At 50.4% G+C, this 22,004-nt stretch overlaps 1 protein-coding gene across 4 annotated transcripts in view; it reads right to left on the bottom strand.

The window, feature by feature from the left end:
• LAMB3 (laminin subunit beta 3) overlaps nt 1-22,004 on the bottom strand; it is a 42,463-nt gene that overhangs the window by 7,023 nt on the left and 13,436 nt on the right. For 3 of the 4 annotated variants that reach the window (XM_029935349.1, XM_029935348.1, XM_029935347.1), the window contains 15 exons: nt 15,644-15,758; nt 15,047-15,120; nt 11,763-11,954; nt 10,084-10,147; nt 9,455-9,648; nt 7,469-7,589; nt 6,558-6,746; nt 4,986-5,141; nt 4,435-4,631; nt 4,001-4,112; nt 2,789-3,167; nt 1,442-1,602; nt 1,077-1,297; nt 597-794; nt 103-247 (listed from right to left, as the gene is read on the bottom strand). In XM_029935349.1, coding sequence (XP_029791209.1) covers nt 103-247; nt 597-794; nt 1,077-1,297; nt 1,442-1,602; nt 2,789-3,167; nt 4,001-4,112; nt 4,435-4,631; nt 4,986-5,141; nt 6,558-6,746; nt 7,469-7,589; nt 9,455-9,648; nt 10,084-10,147; nt 11,763-11,954; nt 15,047-15,120; nt 15,644-15,758 — 2,518 coding nt within the window. Of the gene's footprint in view, nt 1-102; nt 248-596; nt 795-1,076; nt 1,298-1,441; nt 1,603-2,788; nt 3,168-4,000; nt 4,113-4,434; nt 4,632-4,985; nt 5,142-6,557; nt 6,747-7,468; nt 7,590-9,454; nt 9,649-10,083; nt 10,148-11,762; nt 11,955-15,046; nt 15,121-15,643; nt 15,759-22,004 lie in introns of those variants that run through there. The other variant, XM_029935350.1, reaches the window with a different exon arrangement.

The following is a 22,004-nucleotide window of genomic DNA, read 5'->3' as shown; positions in this document are numbered from 1 at the left end:
GAGGCCAAGCAAGGAGGCAGCCTGCTGGGACACTGCAAAGGGCACAGGGAATGGAGGGTCTAGAACCATATCAGGCCACGGGAGAGGAAGGGCCAGGCTCACCTGACAGGAAGTCCCGGACCTGCTGGATGAGGAGTCGTGTGCGCCTGACATCTTCCTCCATCTGGGAGTGGCTGGCGCTCACCTGGGTCTCCAGGCGCTGAGCATCCGACTGCACCTTCAAGGCGGCCTCCTCGGCTGCCCTGATCTGCCAACATACACTATGGGTTAGCAGCGCTCAAGGCCCCACAAGAGCCAGCAGCCCTCAGGGACTCTCTGGACACCTACCACCCAAGACCCACCAGGGAGACATTTATTGCTAACCTGGCTTGGCTCTGAAAAAAATGATGTGGAGTCAGGTAAAAAAAACAAAAACAAAAAACTCTCAAAACATTGGCCCCAAACTCTACTTCTCCCTTGCTGTGGGGCCTCAGACAGGTCACCTAACATCTCTGGGCTTCTGTCTCCTGCCTACAAAATAAAAACTGACTTGCCCCAGGGGCTCCAGCCCCTTAGCCTTTTCCCATGTGTGCCCACCCCACTTTGGCTGCACCCACCATCTGCTTGGTCTGCTGGAGCTGGGCGTTGAAACCCTGCAGCTGCCTGGCCACCTGGCCCGCCGTCCGGAAGGCCTCCTCTGCTCTGGGGAGGGCCCCTCTGCAGTGAGAGCCACAAGCCGTGCCATTGCCTCGGGGACACAGCTCTCCGGGGCATGCTCCTGGGGTACAGGCCGTCTGCCTGGAGCCCCCACAGAGCTGTGGAGAGAAGGAGATGTCAAAGAGGGTCCCCAAGGCTCTTCAACAACCACTCCCATCCCACACCCAAGAAACAAACCACCAGACATCTCCATGACAACCAGGCTCCAGAAACTTGTTTCCTTGGCAACCACTGAGCACATGGTGAGGGGCCAAAGATCGGGGTGGGTTGGGGAGTAGGGGAGGGTCACATTGCCCTCCTAGGAAATGTATGGCAGCAGCTGGGGTGTGATAAGCTGGAGCAGAGGGATCCGGGAAGTGAAGCTTCACACCATGAGTCACCTTGTTGATGGTGGGCGTCAGATCAGGCAAGGAAGCCATCCGCAGGCTCAGGGCTGTGAGCTGGGGGTCTCTGGCTCCCACTCCTCCTCCCAACTGCCCCTGCAGACTCTCCGCCTCTCTCCGGCTGTCCCTGAGCTGGTGGAGCAGGCGGGAGCTGTCGGAGACCCTCTGCGAGGCCTGGGAGGACCGCTGGTAGGCTTCGGTCAGCACCCGGAAGGCCCCTGTGGGAAGACGAGGGGGGAACTGAGGTGCCAATGGCCCTGGAGGCCTGCACGTGGAGGGTGAGCAAGCGCGGAGCCCAGGGTGACTGCACATGGAGGGCGAGCAAGCGCGGAGCCCAGGGGGCGGCCAAGCCACCTCCTCACCTGAAGGATCCGCACTGCTTATCCTTTCAAACTGTTCCTTCTTGCTCTGATACATAAGGAGGAGGTGATTGAAGCTTCTGTCCAGATTCCCCAGGTCTCCCTGGAGGGCCGAGGTCTCCTCCTCTAGGGCCAGATCAGGCTGCAGGCCCTGGAGAGTCCGCCTGGAACGGAAGAAAAGCTTTTGCTAAGACACGGGAGGGGGTCTGCCTCCCCAGAGCCTGGCCCAGAGCTCAGAGAAACCTCTCTGAGTTAGGAAAAAGGCAACAAAACGCAGAGCCCACAGGCTGAGGATGATTCTGCCGGAGAGTGAGCACAACCCACCCCCGGAATCCCGCGGATCACAAGAACCTCTCCTTCCTTGACTTGTGTGTCTCCACCTTCCCGGGCCTGCTCCCCCTCCCACAGCTGGCTTCCCCGAGAAGCAGCACCCTGGCCCATTCCTCCCCAGCCTGGCCACCACCTGCACCACCTGCATTACCTGCTTGCTGGGCTCCCAAGTCTCTCCTCTGCAGCCCACCCTCCCCATGAGCAGCCATAGCTGCGACCCACTGGTCATCTCCACCCAAAGGGGGTCAGGATCCCCCAGCCCTGGACCACAGCCATTGAGCTTTCAGAGATTCCTCTCTCCCCATCCCCTTTGCCGGTCTACCAACCACCAACTCCCACAAGCTTTGCATCCACTCCCTACAGGCTTTGCTCCGGCACAAAACACCTTTCCACGGAACACCCTTCCATGCCTGCATTTCCAGCCTGCCAGATACCTAAGGTCTCACTACTCAATTTTGAGACTTAGGTCAATCGCACGCCTGGACAGCTCTGAGCACTGAGAAAGTCAACTAGTGCTTGGGGAATGTAAACTAATTATAGAAACTTCCAGGACCAAACCTTACAAGAAGGCACCCCTGCTGGTAGGAAGGAGGTGTGGGTGGGACCGCTCCCATTCCAAAGGCAAAATACGAGTTATTTTTAGAGCCCCTGCCTCTCCAATGCCCTGCACCAGGGTGACTAATCTGGAGCTGACTCTCTCCCACAGGCAGCACTGGGCACTTGAAAGAACACCAGGGCTCCTGCCTGCGCTCTGAGTCCCAGCTCTGCCCTTCAGGGGCCGCGTGACTTTGTCTCATCACCTATCTATTTGAGCCTGTCTCCCCATCTGCAAAATGCAAGTAGTGACACCCACCACCCCAGCCTCACAGGACTGTTGCAATAGTTCAAGGAAAGAGCGTATGTGGAAACACTGTCAATTGTACAGGGCTGTGCCAGTGGAAAGAAGGACCAGTGTGTGCCACTTATGTGAACCCGTGTCATGTAATTCTTCGAAATGCTTGGCAAGGGAAGGGAAGTTACCTGATGGAGAAAATGGCATTGGCCACCTGGGACACCTCCTGCTCGGTGACCGAGGCACTGGCGAGAATTGCCTGGATCTGCTCCATCTTGCTCTTCGCACCCATGATTCCGGCGGTCAGGCCAGGATCCTCCAGACGCAGCCCCGGCCACAGGCTGGCAGTGGCATTGCGCAGGCCGCCGAGGCGCAGGGACTGCCCCCGGAGGTCAGCGTCATAGCTCTGGAAGCAAGGGTGGCAGGCCACACACACCGGGTAGCGGTCACAGTAACCTCGTTGGCATTGGTCGCAGCGGGGTCCAGTCAAGCCGGGGCGGCAGAGGCAGCGGCCTGAGGCCTTGTCACAGCCTGGGCTCTCTGTTCCCCGGAAGTCACAGTCACAGGCTAAGGCGGGGAAAAAATGACAGTCAGGGTTGGGGGTCAAGAAGATAAAGGCACTGGTGGAGAGAGCCTAAAGTAGAGACCTATCTTCAGGGCCCCTCTAGAAGACAGCTTAGAATAACAGACCATCGAGGCCAGAATAAAATCAGGCAATGCCAGCAATGAAAGCAAGCCCTTACTTAGCACCTACTGTGCGCGGGGCACTGCTCTAAGTCAGACACTCACCCACTCACCTGTGAACTCACTTTAACTTCGCAGCCACTCGGGGTCAGAGCTAACCTCCCTATTTTCCCATTTGTATAGAGGAAGCAACAGGCACAGAGCTATTCAGTGCAATGTGCCCTCAGGAAACTGAGGCCTTGGCGGAAACCGCCCGTACCAAGTGGCTCCATAGGACAGAGGCCATGTAGAGACCAGAGCTGGGTCTGCTTGCTCTGAGTCCCACGCTCATGTGGCTGCTTGTCAAACTGACTCTGGGGAAATTTACACCTTTCCCTCAGGACTCACTTTTTCCTTCTAGGAGGGAACTCCTCCCCTCCCTACCCCTGCCCTGGCTTCTGGGAAATGTGGTCTCGGGCAAGTGGGGAGCAAAGCAACCCTCCTGCCATGGTGGGGACAGTGGCCTGACGTCAGCCAGCCCTGGGGTTGGGAAGCTAAGCGGGCTGGCTGGAGCAGCTGTCACGGAGCTGCAGGGACCTACACCACCTGTCCTAGTATGGGTGTCCTCCCACACGGCAGACCCACCCACCCGCCCTCCACCAAGAACCCGCCAAGTACTTCCCCCTGGCCCCCTCCCACCCCATGCCTCAGCACCACCCCACTCAGGGAGCACCCACCTCGGCATCCCGTGCCTGTGTCTCCATAGGTCTGGTCGGGACACTGGCGGAGGGCAGCAGCGCTGCAGGTCAGGCCACCAAACCCTTCTCGACAGGGGCACTGCCCTGTGAACTGTGAGGGAGAGCACTGTGAGGGAGTCTCCCTGGCAGGCCTGGCCTTGCCCTGGTATTGGGGCCTGTGTCCCAGATCCCTGGTCAGCACACAGAGCCCGGGAGTGCCTGCAGAGTGCGTGTGTCCCCAAAACAATGACCCCCTTTCAAAGACAAGCCCCGAATGGTCCTGCAGGTGTGACACATGTGGCATTGCAGAAGGCTTAGAGCCACAGAGGGAGGGAGAAGGGGACAGAGTCAGACCAGACTGACTTTGCAAAGACCCAGAAGGGCAGTGTTGGGGGAGACAGAGGCCATGGGCAGGGCCCCTTTCCCCCTTGTACCTGGTTGCACTGGGGGCTGAGGGAGTTGTGAGGGTCACAGGCACACGGCTCGCAGCCCCGACCGCTGGCCAGCTTCCAGTGGTAGGGAGCGCACTGGTCACATTTGGAGCCCACCACGTGCGGCAGACACAGGCAGCGCCCACTCTCCTCATCACACGGCATGTCCTGGCGAGACCCCAGGATGTTGCAGTCACAGCCTGCAGGAGGGAGGGGCACTGAGCTCACAACCAAAACGCACCCCTAGGGGACACATATCAGGAAGAGGACTCAGCCTGGGGAAAGAACCAGGCAGGGTCGTTCTTTCCAGATAACCTGCCGGACTCATGAGGTCACTGCGCTTTCCTCGGGCATCTGGCAGCCTGGCCACCCACCCTCCAACCCCCTCCCACCGGCTGACTCAGTCCCACCTTCTAACCCCGGGCCTGTGCTGCCATCTGCTGGAGGCTCGTGGCGCAGCATCTGGCGCACACCTCGGTGAGGCCCGTCGTGACTCTGGTGACCGGTGCCACCAATCTTCCCCATGAAATCCCAGGCTGGGTCCCCCCACTCACGGTGGCAGCCCTGCGGATTGGCATAGGTGAGTCCTGTGAATCCCGGCTTGCACAGGTCACAGCGCTCCCCCTGGACGTGCTCCTTGCACACGCACTGCCCAGTCACTGGGTCGCAGGGAACCCCGGGCACTGCCCCATCCGGATCACACTCGCAGGCTGAGACACAGAAGCAGCCACCAGAGCAAGAAGAAAGAAGAAAAACAGAAAGTTAAGAACAGATTGTAGAAGCCAGACTGCCTGGTTCAAACCACTATTCCATCATGTACTGGCTTACAACCTTACAACTTTAGTCAAGTCACTTGAGCCTTCTGTGCCTCAGTTTCCTTATCTGTAAAATGGGGATAATATACAACTGCCATAGGTTTCCTGTGAGAAACAAATGAGTAAAGGAGGAGCAAGTGGAACAGCACTTGGCGCACATTAAGTACCATAGAAGTTTTTGCTGTCATTATTTTCCAAACGACTGCTATATGCCAAGTGCTGACTGTGCACCCATGCAGGCTGCCCTATGAAGTCCTCAGGATAACCCGAAAGGTGGGAGCACACTCAAGGTCACACCACAAGTAACTGCGAGAAACAGAAGTCAACTCCTTCCATAAACAAGTCATAGCAACAGGAAGTGAGCTAGCTCTCTCCAACTCCCACACCTAGACCTCTTGCAAGCCTTTCAGAAATGCGATTCTTCCTTTGTCTGAAGTCTTTCATGATTAACCTCGCCTGATTCAGATCACTTCAGTCCATGTTGGTCTCTCGTGTACAAAGCCACTGGCCCCTGGGGACGTGCTAAGTCACTCCTAGGTGTTTGGTGCATATGTTCGTTCACTAAACATTTCCTCAGCACCAGCCATGTGCCAGTCATTGCACAAGGGCCCGAGGGTATGAGACACAATCCCTAACATGGCAGAGTTCTCAATATTGGGGGAACAGAAAACTACAGAGCAAAGCACAATACAACATGGTAAAGGCAATAACATATATATGGACCAAGTACTTAGTCTGCCTTTTCCAGGTATGGTTTACATTGCCAAACAGTGTGTGTGTTTCTTGACAGCAGGAATTATGTCTTATATTTACTTTTGTCTCTCCTGTGTCTAAAATAAGGACTGCAGAGGGGCAGTTGGGCGGTTCAATTGGTTAAGCATCTGACTTCCTCGCAGTTTGTGAGTTCCACCCCTGCATCGGTCTCTGTGCAGCAGCTCAGAGCCTGGAACCTGCTTCAGATTCTGTGTCTCCCTCTCTCTCTACCCTGGCCCCGCTCACACTCTGTCCCCCCACCCCCTCAAAAATAAATGAACACTCAAAATTTTTTTCTTTTAATTGAAAAAACAAACACCAAACAAGGGCTACATAATGATTGAATGACTGATTAATTGGATGGTCTGGAGAGGTGAAGTGATTTGCTTAGAAATGCCTAGCTAAGTTAAAACAATTGCCCACAAGCCCTGGCAACCAACCAAGTCTTCATGCGTCCTGAGGGCTCATGTGTCCCCAGGGACATGTGCTCCGTCATGCCCAGAGAGGATGCGGAGTAATGGGCGAACGGTGCCCCAGGCCCCCAGAGCCCCTACTCACGGATACAGGTCTCCTGAATGGGAGCTCCGGGACGCCGGTTACGGAAATAGTGTAGCTGACACCGCTCACAGTTCTTGCCCTCGGTGTGGTCCCTGCAGTCATCACACACCCCTCCGTGTGCCCCCTGGCTAGCGGCAAACACAGCTGGGTCGAAGTGACAGGTCTCAGAGTGCCCGTTGCAGTCGCACGCTGAAAAAGGACATTCCTGGGGCTGACCGGAGACCAGCACCACCGCCATCCACAAAGCAGATTCCATGCTAATGCGCTAGCATCTCTTGCAACTTTGCGGGATGTTCAGGTCAGGCCTGGGGAGGCTTGTGGACTTATTTAAGGTTATACGGCCAGTAAGAAAGCAGAGTAGCGTAAGAACTCAAGCCTCCTAACTCCCAATGTGGAGACCCACCTGAGAGTAATGTGTGTTGAGCCAGAGAGAGAGCCCTTTGAATGGCCCACCCCCACCCTCCCCGACTGCCACCATGGATCTCTTCCTGGGCCACTGTCTCTCTCTGGGCTGGGGGACCCTTGTGTCCCTCCCTTGCACAGAAAAAGGCCAGGCTTTGTGAAGCAGGGAACTAGGGAAGTCCTACACAGGACAAGACCAGTGGAAGGGACAGAAGACAGAGGACCTGCGGTTACCATGAAGCCATGTGTCATGAGAAGCAAGGACCAGCCTCGGTCCCTTCAGGCCTGGCTGAGGAGAAAGTCTGGGGAGGCAGAGGGCAGTTGTACCCTAAACTCTCTCCAACCCCCCCCCCAGAGCAGGGAGAGCTTAGACTGAAGGGGTACAATTAAGATTAGATTTAAATAATAAAGACTACATTCTCCCTGTGTCCCAAGTGAGACCCTGGAGGCTGAGAGGGGCCAGCACCCCACCCATCACTTCAAGGGAGGAGGTGAGCCCAGGACCCTACGTTGGCATTCATGGGGGTCCTGGTCATCTGCAGGTCTCCACGGCAGGTTGTTGTAGAAGGGTGCACAGCGTTCACAGTTGGGGCCGGCGGTGTTGTGCTGGCAGACACAGATGTCATGGACCTGGAAAAGGGGCCACCAGCCATCAGGAATAATCATCAGAGGAATGTCCCAGTGATGGGCTGTCCTCTCCTCTCCAACCCTCCCACCCTCCACTCAGGGTCCAGTTCAGACCCAACCTCTTCCAGACTTTGCTTGGCTCCAGTGACACTCTCAGCTGCTGCCCGTGTGCATGCGTGTGCACACGCGAGTGCACATGCTCAGATGCATGTACTTGCCCTCCTGTTCTAACTAGGTTTTTAAAAAGCTCATTCTTTGCCCTTGGACATCTCCATGATGCCCCATCCAAAGCAGCCCCTAGGAGGTGCCCAGACACCCTTATTCGTAAACTATGGTTCTGGAAACTTGTGGACCCTCTGCAGATTTAGATTCCAGCAATCTTTGACTGTGGCTGTTTGGCTAATGGGACTGCTGTGATGAATTGTTACCAGACTTACTAGGATATAAAAATAGAATAGCAATTGTGTGCTCATTGTCTTTCAAATGAAGCCCACAGCCTCAGCCTGGCCTTAAAGACGCCTATCATGTTTGCCTCATCTTCATTTCGCACTCGGAACGTCACAGCCAAGCTGTACCTCTAACCGTGTCCTGTACAAGCCTGCTTTCCCCCACCTCTCAGCCGTCACTGATCTTCTTCCTGCTTGGAACTGCCTTCTTTCTGTAGTCACCAGTAAGATCCTACCCACTAGAATGGCACCTTCTTCACCAGGCCTCCCTGGTTCCCCTAATTCTGTGGATCTCAACCCTGGGCACAATTCCCGAATCATGTGGGAAACTTTTTGTAAATGACCACTGCTAGGCCCAACTCAATCCAAATCTCAGGGACCAGGCTCAGGTGTCAGTACTTTTTAGGGTGGTGATTGCACTATGCAGCCGGATTTGAGAGCCCTTGGCATGCCCTGCCCCGCCCCTCCATCCCACAGCACATTGCACCCCTCATCTATCAGCAGTCCTGCGCTGCTGGTTCTGCTCCTTGATCTCCAGGCCCTAGTACATGACACGGTCCAGGAGCTAGTCTCCCTCTGGCCGACTCTGCAGCCCCGGGGAAGGGCTGCCCCAGAAGTGGGAAAGATGTGGCTGACTAGAGCTCATTTCACCTGCATTTCCCTCTAGGCCCGTTTACATGATTTCCTTGTGCTCCTCTATCACTAGGGTGAATGAACTCCCACGTGTTAAATGAAGAACTGAAGCCCTAAAGAACAGAAATGACAGCTTCTTCTGCATCTGGGGCAGAGTCGGCTCTCCTCTACTGACGGTTTCCGTGTTTGGTTTCACAGCAAAGCCCCCAGGGTTGCTGGTGAAGCTGGAGCTTCCCTCTTCCATCCCTGATGCACCTGACTCAGTAGTGAGATGGTCTGGGGTACGCTCAGCATCCACCTTGGACTCTGTTCTCTCACCTTGCTTTTCCCATGTCTCAACACTAGGTGGGACTCTAGAGTCCCCAAACCAGTGGCTCTCCACCCAGGCAGTGCTGAGAATCACCTGGGAGCTTTAAAACCAGTAATAAACTTGGGAGTATCTGAAGATGGAGGTCTGGACACGTTCTTTCTTTTTTTTTTTTTTTTTTTTTTTTTTGGCTTCCCAGGAAATTATAATGTGTAGCCAGCATTAAGCAGCATTGCCTTAAGCTCCAGGCAAGACCCACAGATTTGATTATGTGTAATGAAAATCAAACCATTACAAACCATAAGGCAGGCTTAAAGAAGTGCTATAAAACTCTGATCTTGAAATAATAACTAGACTCTTTTTCACTGTTGCTAAAATGTTAAATACCCAGGTCTTAAATTTAGTGCCCTCCTTGTTTTATTGGAACCCCAAAATGTCCTTAGTCTGCTTTGGTCTCGCTCTCTTCCCTCAGCCCGTCCCACCTGCACCGCGGTAGAGGGGCCGGCAGAGGCTCCAGGCTTAGGGGCGCAGCGGTCCGCGTGGCCATGACATAAGCAGCTCCCTTGTAGACGCAGCTGGGACACTGCATAGTACACGCTGGGGGCATGGTAGCCTCTCTGGGGCACGGGGGCCAGCCTGGTGAAGTTGATTCTCAAGTTTGTGATTCCCCCCAGCTCTGAGAGGGGGCAAACAATAAGGAGAGAGGGGGTTGGGGAAGGGAAAATGAAGAAAGGAAGTTAGAGGCAAATAGTCTCCTAGGGCAGGACAGATAAGGAAAGGAATTCTGATCTCACCATCCAGCCTTCCCAGCCTCCACAAGGTTGGTTATATTAGGGGCCATCCTCAATCTTCAACCCTCCCCCCAGCAGGAAAGACCCCTGCACTCAACCCAGGCCTCCTGAGTCTACCACACAGCCTGATGGAATAGGCAGGGCGAGTATTAAATCCAACCGTATTGACAGAAATAGGAAAGACCAGGCAATTTCTATGCCCCAAGTTCCAACCACAGCAAGTCCCAAGTCCCAACCAACCAACCATGGCAAGTCCCAAGGTCCAAATTTTGTTCCCCACCCACAGTTCCACGACAAGCAAGAGAAGTTACCACACTGACCTTGAATTTTTTGACTTTGAGTTGCTGGAATCCCAGATGCTAAATCCATAATGTTAAGTTGAACCTACAGAGAAAAGGAAAGGGAAGGACTGCAGAAGAGGTAAATGGGGTGCCCCCACCGCCTCTTTCCACCAATGCTCCATCCCTGTCAGACTACTCTGAGGCCCTTCTCACCCTGAACCTGAGTAGACCATGGATGTGAAGCCTGCCAACCACACTGAGGGAGTGCCCTAAATGTGTGTGTGTGTGTGTGTGTGTGTGTGTGTGTGTGTGTGTACAGACAACTGAGCCTCTCCATTTAAAAATACAGATATCCCAACAATTTCCTGATTTCCTTGGCTAAGAAATAATGATAAGATATACAATGTACACATGAAGGTTTAAGGAATACTAATTTTCCAAACACCTTGGATGAACGAGAAGGTCCATGGCCCAAGGATTCATGGATGTGGTGACCACCCTCTAGACAATCCCATTTTCAACTATGCTTTTCCTTTTTAGTAAAAAACTTTCAGATGCACCTGGGTGGCTCACTCAGTTGAGCATCAGACTCTATTTCAGCTAAGGTCATAATACTGAGGTTCATGAGATCAAGCCCTGCATCGGGCTCCATGCTGATCACTGAGCCTGCCTAAGGTTCTCTTCCTCCCTCCGCCCGCCCCCACTCATCTGTGTGTGTGTGTGTGTATGCATGTCTAAGAAAATAAACAAAAAAAAACCATGATGAAAACAAACAAACAAAAATTCATTGAATGGGACTTCATCTGCATATTCCAGAGTTTTCATGTCAACCTTCCATGGATCAGAAAAAAGTCTTGTGTTCAGATCTGGAGTCTAGGGAGTGTGGTTAACATGCAGGTGAGGTCTGCCGTGACTCAGGAGGACTTGCTGGAGGGGGAGGAGGAGGCACCACCCACAGAGAGGGCAGCGCTCTGAAGCACCGGGTGCCCAGGAGAACAGCTCTGAAGGCTGCTGCAGCCTGAACCAGAGAAGAAAGGACTGAGAACACAGCCAACCTCCAGCGGCAGCTGCTGGGTGGCGCGGGGAAAGGCAGTCACGAAAGAAATGCAAGAATCTGACCCCAGGTGAGACGCATGGAGTTGGGGAGAAAGTTCTGAGCTGTTTCTAGAAGCAGTTTCTCCGTTCTAGCTCAGGGTTTAAGTTCAGTGACCCAGAGATATGGCTTTTACCTGAATTTCCCCAAGGGTCAGATGGAAGGATTAAACTGAGAAAGCTCGTTCTGGTGTTAAACCTTACCAAGGTGAAATCAGAGATCAAATTAAATGTGTGTACTTTGTGCACGTGAACCTAACAACCGTCTCAAAGTCCTTGCACTGACGCAGTCAATTTTACCCTCTCCACCATGGGGACGTGCCAAGGAGCTGGGAGCGGTGGCTACAGAACAGGGCAAGAGGGCAGGGTTGGATTATGCAGGACCCTCCATGTGGTTTTGAAATATGCCTCCTGAATAGCAAAGAGGACAAACAGCAAATATTCTGAGAATGGACAGACAGGTCATTATTGGAGAGAGCAGGAAAGGCAGCAAGGTGTACTGATCTCTTCTCCAGAGGTCTGGGGATGGTGTGAGTAAATGTCAGGGACCTCCCCTCCCCCAAGAGGTCAGGGACCTCCCCTCCCCCAGCAACCCATGCCTATTTTTCTGAGTCCCCTATACCTACCTTCCCCCCATCCAGGTGCCCGTTAGGCCTCTGGGGCAGGGACTGACACCGAACATCCTGCCAGCTCTGAGGTTGGCCCTGGCGGACCCGGGGGAAGACAGAGGCACAGTCGGTAGCCAGGTACTGATACACCTGCCAGGTGTTACCGAAATCTGTGGAGCGCTCAATCAGCATCCCGGCCGGCAAGGGTGCCTGCAGAGACACAGACATGGAGAGGGCCTGAGTGAAGGGAAAGGGCCACTGGAGAGAAACCATCACCAAAAAAGGGTCCTAAAGATGCACTGGTGGTCCCTGAGAATCACAGTGATGGAGGGAGAATGGGGCGAGAGAGAGCAAGTGGGCTTTGGGCATCCAGGTCCGACGGCAGACATCTTGGCACACACCGGAAAGCCCCATCAGATTTTCTTCGGGGAACTGTGGAAATCAGGAGAAAGGTGACCTATGACCCCTAGCTCAGCCCACCATGCAGGTGGTGGGGCCAGAAAATTCTCCCAATGTACTTTCCACAGCCAGCTGTCTGGGCCCTCCAAACCTCTCTGGTTTTCTTTGTCCATTCATCTACTGATGGACCCTTGGCTTGTTTCCATGTCTTGGCTATTGTGAATAATGCTACAGTGAACATAAGGATACAGATAATCTTCTCAAGAGTGTGATTTCATTTCCTTCTGATATAGACCCTGGTGGAATTGCTGGATCATATCGTAGTTCTATTTTTAGTCTTTGGAGGACCCTCCATATTATTTTCGTTAGTGGCTGCACTAATTTACATTCCTACCAACATGCATAAGGGCTCCTTTTCCTCGACATCTTCACCAACATGTACATCTTGTCTTTTTGATACTAGCCGTTCTAACAAGCATGAGGTGATATATCAGTGTGGTTTTGATTTGCATTTTTCTGATGATTAATGGTATCAAGCATCCTTTCATTTGCCTCCTGGCCATCTGTATGTCTTCCTGGGGAAAATGTCTACTCAAGTCCTCTGCCTGCTATTGTTGAATAAATCCGAACCCCTGACCAAGGGTGAAGAGATCCTGTCTCTTCACCTCACGTCATGCCCTGTGCACCTCCATCTCTGCAAGCCATGGACATACCACGTTCATTTCCCCCTCACAGATCCTTTGTTCAGGTTGTTTCTTCTGCCTGGAATGTTCTTCCTCCTGGTGGGTTCCTTCTTACTTTTATTCTCAGCTTAAATGTCACTTCCCCACAAGATTTTTCATACCTATCTAGCATGCATTCTTTGGCCCACACTCTACCCACTCTACCCATTCCAGCATTTTGTTTCCTTCATAAATTTCATCACAATTTCCAATAATTTATTTGTTGGCTTCCTGCATTTTCTTCCTCTCCAGGAATCCAGGTTTCCCAGCCTTCACACTATTCATATTTGGAGTTAGATAAGTCCTTGTGTGGGCCATCCTGATCATTTCAGGACAGTCAGCAGCATCCCTGACTCTACTCACAAGATGTCAATAGATGTGTCATAGTCACAGTCACAGTGGTAACAACCAAAAAAGTCATCAGAAATTGCCAAATATCCCTACTTGAGACCCACTACAGCAAACCATGAGCTTCCCTGTCTTATGCACAGTTGTAGTCCCTGGATCTAGCACACAGAAGGTACTTCATTATTGAATGAATGGGTGAATCTTTAGTCTACTTACTCCCTCCCCATTTATGTCTGTAAACTCATCTCTCGCCAGCTTGTAGTCTTCTACACCCTTACTTCTTACCACCTTATGCATATTTTCCCCTCTAGACCCTATGTGCGTTCCCTTGTCCCCAATTACATACCTTCTTGCCTCATGCCTCCAAACCTTTACACTTTATGGTTTTCTTTTCCCAGAATGAAATATGCTCTTTTTTAAAAATGTTTTTTATTTATTTTTGAGAGACAGAGAGAGGCAGTGTGAGCAGGGGAGGGTCAGAGAGAGGGGGAGACACAGACTCTGAAGCAGACTCCAGGCTCTGAGCTAGCTGTCAGCACCGAGCCCGATGTGGGGCTCAAACCCACGAACCATGAGATCATGACCTGAGCCGAAGCCAGATGCTTAACTGACTGAGCCACCCAGGCACCCCTGAACTATGCCCTTTACCTGGTTATCAGTGGCCTACAAAGGTTCATCTTTCCCTGGGTACATTCTGTGACTTACCCCCCAAAGACAGACCAAATTGGATGCCTCACTCTGTGCTCCCCAGCGCCTCTTCCTAATCAGAGTACACATCATATCTTCTCACTGTTGGTCCTTTGTCTTCCTGACATACATTAAAGCAACATGACAACCATGATTTAGCTTTATCCATCCTTTTATCCCCAACATCTGGCAGCAAATCTAACCAGTGTTCAAGATGTGTGCAGCAAGAATGGACAAATGAATGAGTGGGCAATGAAAAAGCAATGTGACTAACAATATCCATCCAGTGAAAGCTGCCCTTCAATGCTGTCACCTTTAGAGACTTGGCATTTATTCAAATGATACTGCCATTTCTCAAAATACTTTTGACCTTTTCTTGAGGAGAGGATCTCAGCGTTAACTTTCTGAGTCAAGCTAGAAATTAGATCCTATTGCTTTTTATTTGCAGCTCATTTTAACTTCTGAAAATGATTTCACCCTTCCTGATCTAATCTTATTAACCAAGCTTGATCTTTAAACATTTGACTATTTCTATAGAAAGAATAAAATCGAATCTTCTCTGGGAAAAAAAAATGACCTATGACAAATGAGCAAAATTTCATTTTTGTTCTAGTATCTCAGAATGCTAATCTACAAGAAGAATCCAAAAATATTCTGGGAAATAATACTAGTGAATAAGTAGATTGTCCACAAAGAGGCCTATTTCAAGAGCACAGCTTTCATGAGGATGTGCCACTTATTGGCTGTTTGTTAAACTCAGTCTCATCAGCAAAATTATTAAACACACCAAGCGTACACAACTGTATGATAATTGACCAGGGCAAATGGAATTGGTACTTGGCAGAGCTGAGTTAATTAGACCAGTTGAGAATGGGGGACACAGAAAAGGAAGTGGATATATAACCACTGCATGGCCAGGACAGGAGGGCTGGAGGTGCCACTGTGCTCCCAGGAGTGGGCCTTTGCTGGCACCATGACATAGACTCAGGGTAAGTGTCCCCTCAGCCTATGGAAGTGGAGCCTACCTACCATATGGTGCCATCACCCTAAGCCTAAGGTGACAAGGACACTCCGCTCTCCATAAGCCCAAGCCCACATGGCCCATGGTCCCCTTCTCCCATTCACGGCCATCCTTAGGAAACACACCTTAAAATCCATCATGATACCTTGAAGCTGGAACCTCCTGTCCAGATCCAACTGCAGAGAGACAGGGTTCACATCTGGAAGGACAAAAAGTAGAAAGTTTAGACCAGAGAAATTCTACCTTCTCAGCCCTGAAGAAGGCTCTGGACTCTACTAACTCTAGGAAGTCAAAAACCTTGATCCTTCAATTCTCCTCTTGAAGAGGAAAGGTACCAGCATAGTTTTCCTTATATTTCCTATTCAAGATCCCATCTGTCCTTGGCCAAATTCCCTTCCCACCATCTCTTGATGACCCTAATACACTAAAGGATTTCAACTTGTCTGTTCCACAAGCCCCATTCTTTCAACAAACTTGTTGTAACTAAGTGGGGTGAAATAAAGGCATTTTTCTCTCACTCCTCTTACCCATTCCTTGACTTCCAGTAAATCTTCTACCTACAGCATTCAAAAGATCTCAAATACAGAGGCAGTAGGTGCTGTCTGTCCACCACACATGTTCCCCCTCCATAGGACACCCCAAGGGTTCCCAGGCACCCTCCAGCCACCCCCATGCTGTGGGAGCCTCCACCAGTTTAGGCCCGTATAGGAGCTGGTGCTTACCATTCTGGGACTGCCACCAGCGCGTGGGGCCTGAGGATGAAACCACATTCTCCACTCTGTGACCATTGTAATTGTGAGGCAACCTGGAGTCACACTTGCAGCATTTCATCCGCCACTGAGGGACAAGGAGACAACAGAGCCTTGTGGGTGCGGTCCAGGGAAGACTCTCCCCTATGTCCTGAGAGCCTAGAATATTCCCTTTGTGAAACCCTGTTTCATTCATATACTTGGAAGGATTAGCCTCTTAAAACAAGGCTATGGGTCATCTTTTAACTGAATACTTTCATCTCGCTCCTAACACATAGTGAAGTGACTAGTAAATAGGCATTACTGCCGGGAAAGAGATGTGAGGTGGCAGCAAACTCTGGTACAAAACATTGCCTCAAAGAAAAACTTGAAAAGAGTACCAAGAGAAAAGAGAAGAAAAGATGAGGGACCCGCATTAATTTAGCATCTTCTGTGTGCTAGGTACAAGCTAGAGAGTTTTAGATCTCATCTTACTTAATTCTGAAAGGCTGGAGAAAACGGGGTTTCTGAGCACCAGGGAGAGGGGGCACAGCAAAAAGGAAAAGGGAATTTGGAGGTCCAGTCCCAGCCCTGTTACCTCCATTTTCTAGGCTCAGTTTTCTCCTCTGCAGATTGAGTGGAGGTTGGAATAGAGTCATTCAATCATTCAGCTAATACTTGTTGAGTGTGGACTATGTGCTAGACCCTGCTCTGGGCCCTGTTTGGTGAACAAAATGAAGACTCTGCCCTCAGAGAACCAACATTCTAGTAACATTTGGATGATCTCAACAGCCTTCCAGCACTGACATCTGAGACTTAAGGACCCTTCACAGGTTTGGCATCCCCTACCCATAGGAGAGAATCCAGGGGTTCCCAACCAAATAGAGCTTTGTGGGTAGGTGGTCCCAAGGCCAGGAATGTTGCAGCCTTGGGGCTGAGGGCAAGAGTTCTCACATGAAGATCGAGGCAGCCAAAGAGGAAACAGCCTCACTGGGGAGCTCCCCACCAAATCACACCTTCCTTGGCCTGCCCATGCCTGGAATGACATAAGAGATAGACCTGAACTCCATGGGTTCCGCAGTAGGTAGAGATCACCAGGCAAAAGAATAGAACCATAGAACATGGCCCTTGTTCTTTAAATGTGTGTGTGTGTGCGCGTGCGGGTGCACACCTGTGTGCAGGAACACATACCCTCCACACAGACAGCAACCTTGCCCCAGCTCCCGCATGCAACACAAACTGTTTTCTCTGAGTAACCATGGTACAAAACCTTCTGCCCAGAGTAGAGAATGCTATTCAGAGGGCTCCATATTCACCCACAAATAGAAGCAAGACTTGGACAAGAACTTCCTTCGGGGTGGGGACAACCGTATCTCCAAACACTCATGCCTCTGCCTTCCCCTAAGTCCTCCACTCACCAGAACCAGGGGAAAGCTCCGACTTGTCCGGGGCCTTCCCGCTCCTAAACCTCTGCCCTGCCCAGGGAAGGTGATAGGCCAGTAAGGCTGATGTGATGTCTTAGAAGAGTAGTGTCTACTGAACTGATTAACCTGACAGGTCAGTCCCAAAGGGACTGAGTTAATATGCTGAGCCTGTGCCTGGGGTTATGGAAACTCCTTGCCCAACACCCATCCTCCCTCCCAACGGCTGACAAAGCTTGGGACAGTGCAGAAGGAGAAAGGGAGGGAGGGGTCCTAGCTCTTGGAAACTCCACCTCCCACCCTGCTTTCCAGCTCTCACGTGCCTATGAGAGAATTGTCACCCATCCAGCTGCTCAAAGGTTTCTTCATCACGACCAAATGTGTGTTATTATACAACAATTTTTTGAGATTTAATGTTCAAATAATGGGCGGCATGTGTGCCCTGTATGGAGCACTCAATGCCCTGCCCACTCCTTGCCCAGCTACATTTTTCCTCACGGTTTATATCTCCACTTGAAATGTTGGGCTCTTATTGTCTATTATTTATTTGCTTATACTGTTTGTTTACCATCTGCCTTCTTCTGGGAAACATGTATACTCCATGAGGGCTTCTTTTCCTGTATTCCCAGTGCTTAGAGAAGTGCCCAGCACATAGTAGGCCCTTCACACTTAATGAATAGCAAATACCCAGTGACTGCTGACATTTTAATTATTACTAAACATTCCTTTCCTGCATTCAGGGAGTTTAAAAGGAGGGTGGGAAAGAGAAGAGGTAATAGAACACCAATATTATGTGACAGAGCCCAATAAGGGCTAGGTGTTATTCCCATTTTACATATGTGAAAGATGAGGCTCAAAAAGGCTAGTGCGTTTTCTGCTTGACTGATCACCAATGTCAGCACCAGCACTAACACCAGAGAGGGTCCCTTACCAACTCCCCCTCCTCGTGCTCTCTCCCCTTCTCCTTCCTTCTCTCTCCCTTCCTCCATCAATGTTACCCCCTCGCTTCTGTGAGGAAACCAAGTGGGTCCACAGACATCACAGAAGTATGGTAAAAGGTGGCAATCTGTCTCACTCACAGGGCTTGGTCTGACCCTGCAGCTGACCATGGGGCAGCCTAAGATGGAGAAAGCTCTTTGGGAAGAGAGTTGGTTTCTCAGGCTGACCCAGCTCAGTGAACACAGAAACTGTAGATGTGTCAGTGGCTGAAATAAATACCTGAGCACTTAAAATAATCCTTTCTGGGCAAGAGAAGCCTCTTGCTGGAATCTGACTCTCCTCCAGAATCCTATTTTGGTCCCTGGCAGCAAGCGTGCCCTTCTCCTCACTCTGCGCAGCCTCTCAGGGGCAAACTTTTCCACTCCCCATCCTCCCTCTGCACTCAGCACATGTCCCGCAGAGAGACAAGGGCCAGCTGCCTTCCGGCCGCCTGTCACCAGAGCTCTCCCCTCAGCTCTGCTGGGACCGGATCCCAGCCTGTTCCCTGGCCAAGTGAGCACCAGACACAAGGCTCTTTCTTTCCTCAGGCCCGGGGCATGGGGGCTAGAACAGCTCAACCTGGAACTGTGGAAATGACCTTCATGGTCCCAAAGGATGAAATATTATGTAACTATTAAAAAGACTGGTCACAGGAAGTTTTCAATGACATGGGGAAAATGCTTACCTTATAATGTTTTGTGAAGAAAAGCGGTTGGGCATAAATGTGTATAGGTCAATATTATATATATCTATATCTAAATATTTATATATATTTAAAGGAATATAATATAAATATAATAAATATAATATAGAAGGAATAAATATATATTTAAAGGAATAGAAAGTGTTTAGAAGGACATATACCAACAGACTAGGTTGAACCAGATGAAATGACTTCAGCCAATCTGACCTACAAAAATGGCAACTGCATGCAGCTTAACCTAATGTATCTGGGTAATAGGATAACAGAGAACTCTTTTCCTTATATGTTATTATTTAATAATTTTAAACTTTAGTACCTAGGCTATATGTTTACTTTTATGCCCAGGAAAATAGGCATTATTATAAAATTAAACAAACTAAAAATCTCCAGGGTGTTCAGTATGGGCTTTGTACCCCGCCACCTGGCCCAGGCTTCAGAGTCAGCTGGGGGTACCCGGTGCCTGCCCCACTTCCCTTCCACGTGTGCAGACACTGATGGAAGATCAGATACCCTTGTGGGCTTAAAACCTACGTGCAGCTTCTCATAGGAACATAGCTGAAGGAGGGATTTATTACAATCCTTAGAGGCAGGCTAAGCCAACAGGCTTGGACCAGGTATTTTAAGTGGCTCTGCTTGTCAACTAGCGAGCTGGATGGAGACCTGAAACAGAGCAGCTTATGGCAGAAGCCCACGTGAAGACGAGCTGCTTTCTCTTTTCCTCTGTGCCTCACTTTCCCTTTCTATCTATTCTTGCATGCCTATACGAGTATGTGTATAAATGTGTGTGTGTGTGTGAGATCAATGCGAGGCTCTGCCCTTCATGTGGGTTAGGCGCTTCCGTCTCCCCGAGGTGGAAACTCTCAGCTGCAGCACCTCCCTCTGGGGTCAACTAGCCAGAGTTCTCCTGGCTGCACGACCTCAGAGACTCGGCATTATTATCAGTTCAGCCTGTCAGGCCTGCAGCCAGTTTGGCTCCTACTTGCTCTCCATCTGGAAAGGTTGGGCCTCTTCCCTCATCCTGGAGCTTTCTAGAAGCTCAGCAGTCTGGCAGGAAGACAAACCCTCCCGGATAGCTAGGGGGAGGGCAAAGGGGAGAGCAAGAGCCAGCAGGAGACTGAATGACAGTGGAAATGGGTAGGAAAAGGAAGATAAGTGCAAATCGGAGCTCTGTGCCTTCATAGAACACAGAGCTAACTCTAGAGGGAAATAGGAAAACAGCCTCTGATTTTTATGGCCCAACTCCCTCCCATGGGCAAGCCAGGGGCTGCCTGTGTCTATCTAAGGAGATATCATCAGGGTCATGGCTGCCAGCCAGGGCCTAAAGAAAGGAAGCTGAGACAAAAAAAAAAAAAAAAAAAAAAAAAATTCCAGCTGCCTGAAAGACAAGACATTCTCTCCACTTCAGCTTCCTCATTGGTAATAGGCAGGGGTGGAATGAGACAATGAAGCTCCTTCTTGCTCTAACACGCTATTAGAATTCTTCTCTACTCCAGCTTATCTGCTCAGAAGTTTAAACCACTCCAAACAAGAATGCAGGGGAAGGAAGAAACAAAAAAGACACTGACCGGAGGCCATACTGGAGCAATATTCTTCTCAGCTAAGTGGAGAGAAGAAGGAGCCCTTAAGGCCCTTGGTCAGCAAGCTTTCCATTAGACCCCACCGGGATCCACAGGCCTCAGCCTTTGTACATTAATGGATATTGCCGGTAAAGGTCAAAAGTCAGGTTCCCCTGTGGTGCTGAGTGCGAGGAAAGCTCCAGTTCTATAAGGCACTTTCAACTTCATCTTCTCTCATCATGAAATAACATCTTCACCAAAGCCTTAAGCATTGCCCTTATCACCATCCAAAGTAAGTTCAGTAGGCTGAATTTCTGGAGCTGATTAAAGATGATGTGCACCACACACCCAGAAATTACACTGCACCCGGCTCTCTCCTGAGCACTGTGCATACATTATCTCCTTTCATCCTTCCAAAATCTCTGAGGTAGGTATTTTACATTAAATGATGGGTATACTCATCTGACAGATAGGAAAGCAAATCTTAGAGCTAGGAAATATGTCCAAGTCCATAAATCTAGGAAGAGATGAAGCAGGGATTTCTGTCACAGAGTATCTGCCTTTGAACCTTCTATCCCTGTTCTGATTCAAGGGACACAGTGGTGACTTGGCAGCCGGTGGCAGGGACCAGAGTTGGTTGTCAGGATACTCCTCCCCTTCTTCACTGGGAAGAACAGCCTCAGCCCAGCCTGGGCCTTTCCAGAAACAGAGATATTTCCCTAGGCCTGAGTTCAGAGAATTCCTTTGCCTTCCTGGACCTCTGCAGGCTCTGCTGATAACAGTGGTTTCTACAACTCCCGAGGACTACAAAATGTTGCCCAGAGACTTCTAGTGACCAGAACCCCAAGAGCAGTTGGGTGAGACACCAGGCCAGCAAAGTCTGAGGCCACTCTAGTTTGTCCAGGCCTCCCCATCACATCTTTCCTTCCTCTTCTGTCCTTTTAGCCTACAAGCTGTACTCCCCAGTCCATAACAATCAGGAACCCAGAATCTCACATTCCACCAACCCAAGTTTTTCTTCCTTCTGTTAGCAACACTGTCCTTCAGTGTCCCTATCCATTTCCTTCTAGCCCTCAAAACTTACCCATCCTGGGCTTTACTTTCTTGGAACACTTTTTAAAAGCCACAGCTAATTTTCTGATAAACAAGCCCTTTGCTGGGATATAAATGGTTGATGATATGGTGTCTTTCCCAAGAATGTTTGTATTTTAAACAATGCTTCCACCAAAAGAGTGAATCCCCAATGGCAGGAGATTTGGAAGTTTCAGAGAGCTTCTGGGAAACAGAAGGGCAGACATTTTGGTTAGAGACAGTCTTAAAGTCTCCTATGGGCAGAGGACAAGGATCTCAGTATATATATGAACACATCCTCTGCCTACACATTAGCCATGCCAAAGGTCAAGAAAACAGACAATTGTCAAAGAAAGGCAGCGTTGGGGTATGTGCATGTGGGTGTGGGTGCACTTATATGCATGTGTGCAAGTGTGTGCTTGTATGCGTGTGTGTTGGGGAGGAGGGGATATGAACTGGCTACTGCTCTTCAGCTTGTTTCCAAGAGATAAAAATGACAGCTGTTTGGTTTACACAGCTAATTAACCTGCGGCATGCACTGTGTAAAACTGTTATTAAGGCAGCTGAGTAATTAAGTTTTCCCCAGAAAGAGAGGGAGTGGGAGATAAATAAGGCATTTAGGGGAG

The sequence above is a fragment of the Suricata suricatta genome, chromosome 3 (genome assembly GCF_006229205.1).
Source record: "Suricata suricatta isolate VVHF042 chromosome 3, meerkat_22Aug2017_6uvM2_HiC, whole genome shotgun sequence".
Lineage (NCBI taxonomy): Eukaryota > Metazoa > Chordata > Mammalia > Carnivora > Herpestidae > Suricata > Suricata suricatta.
Note: the sequence above shows the minus strand (reverse complement) of the source record. Positions and strands in the feature narration are given on the sequence as shown.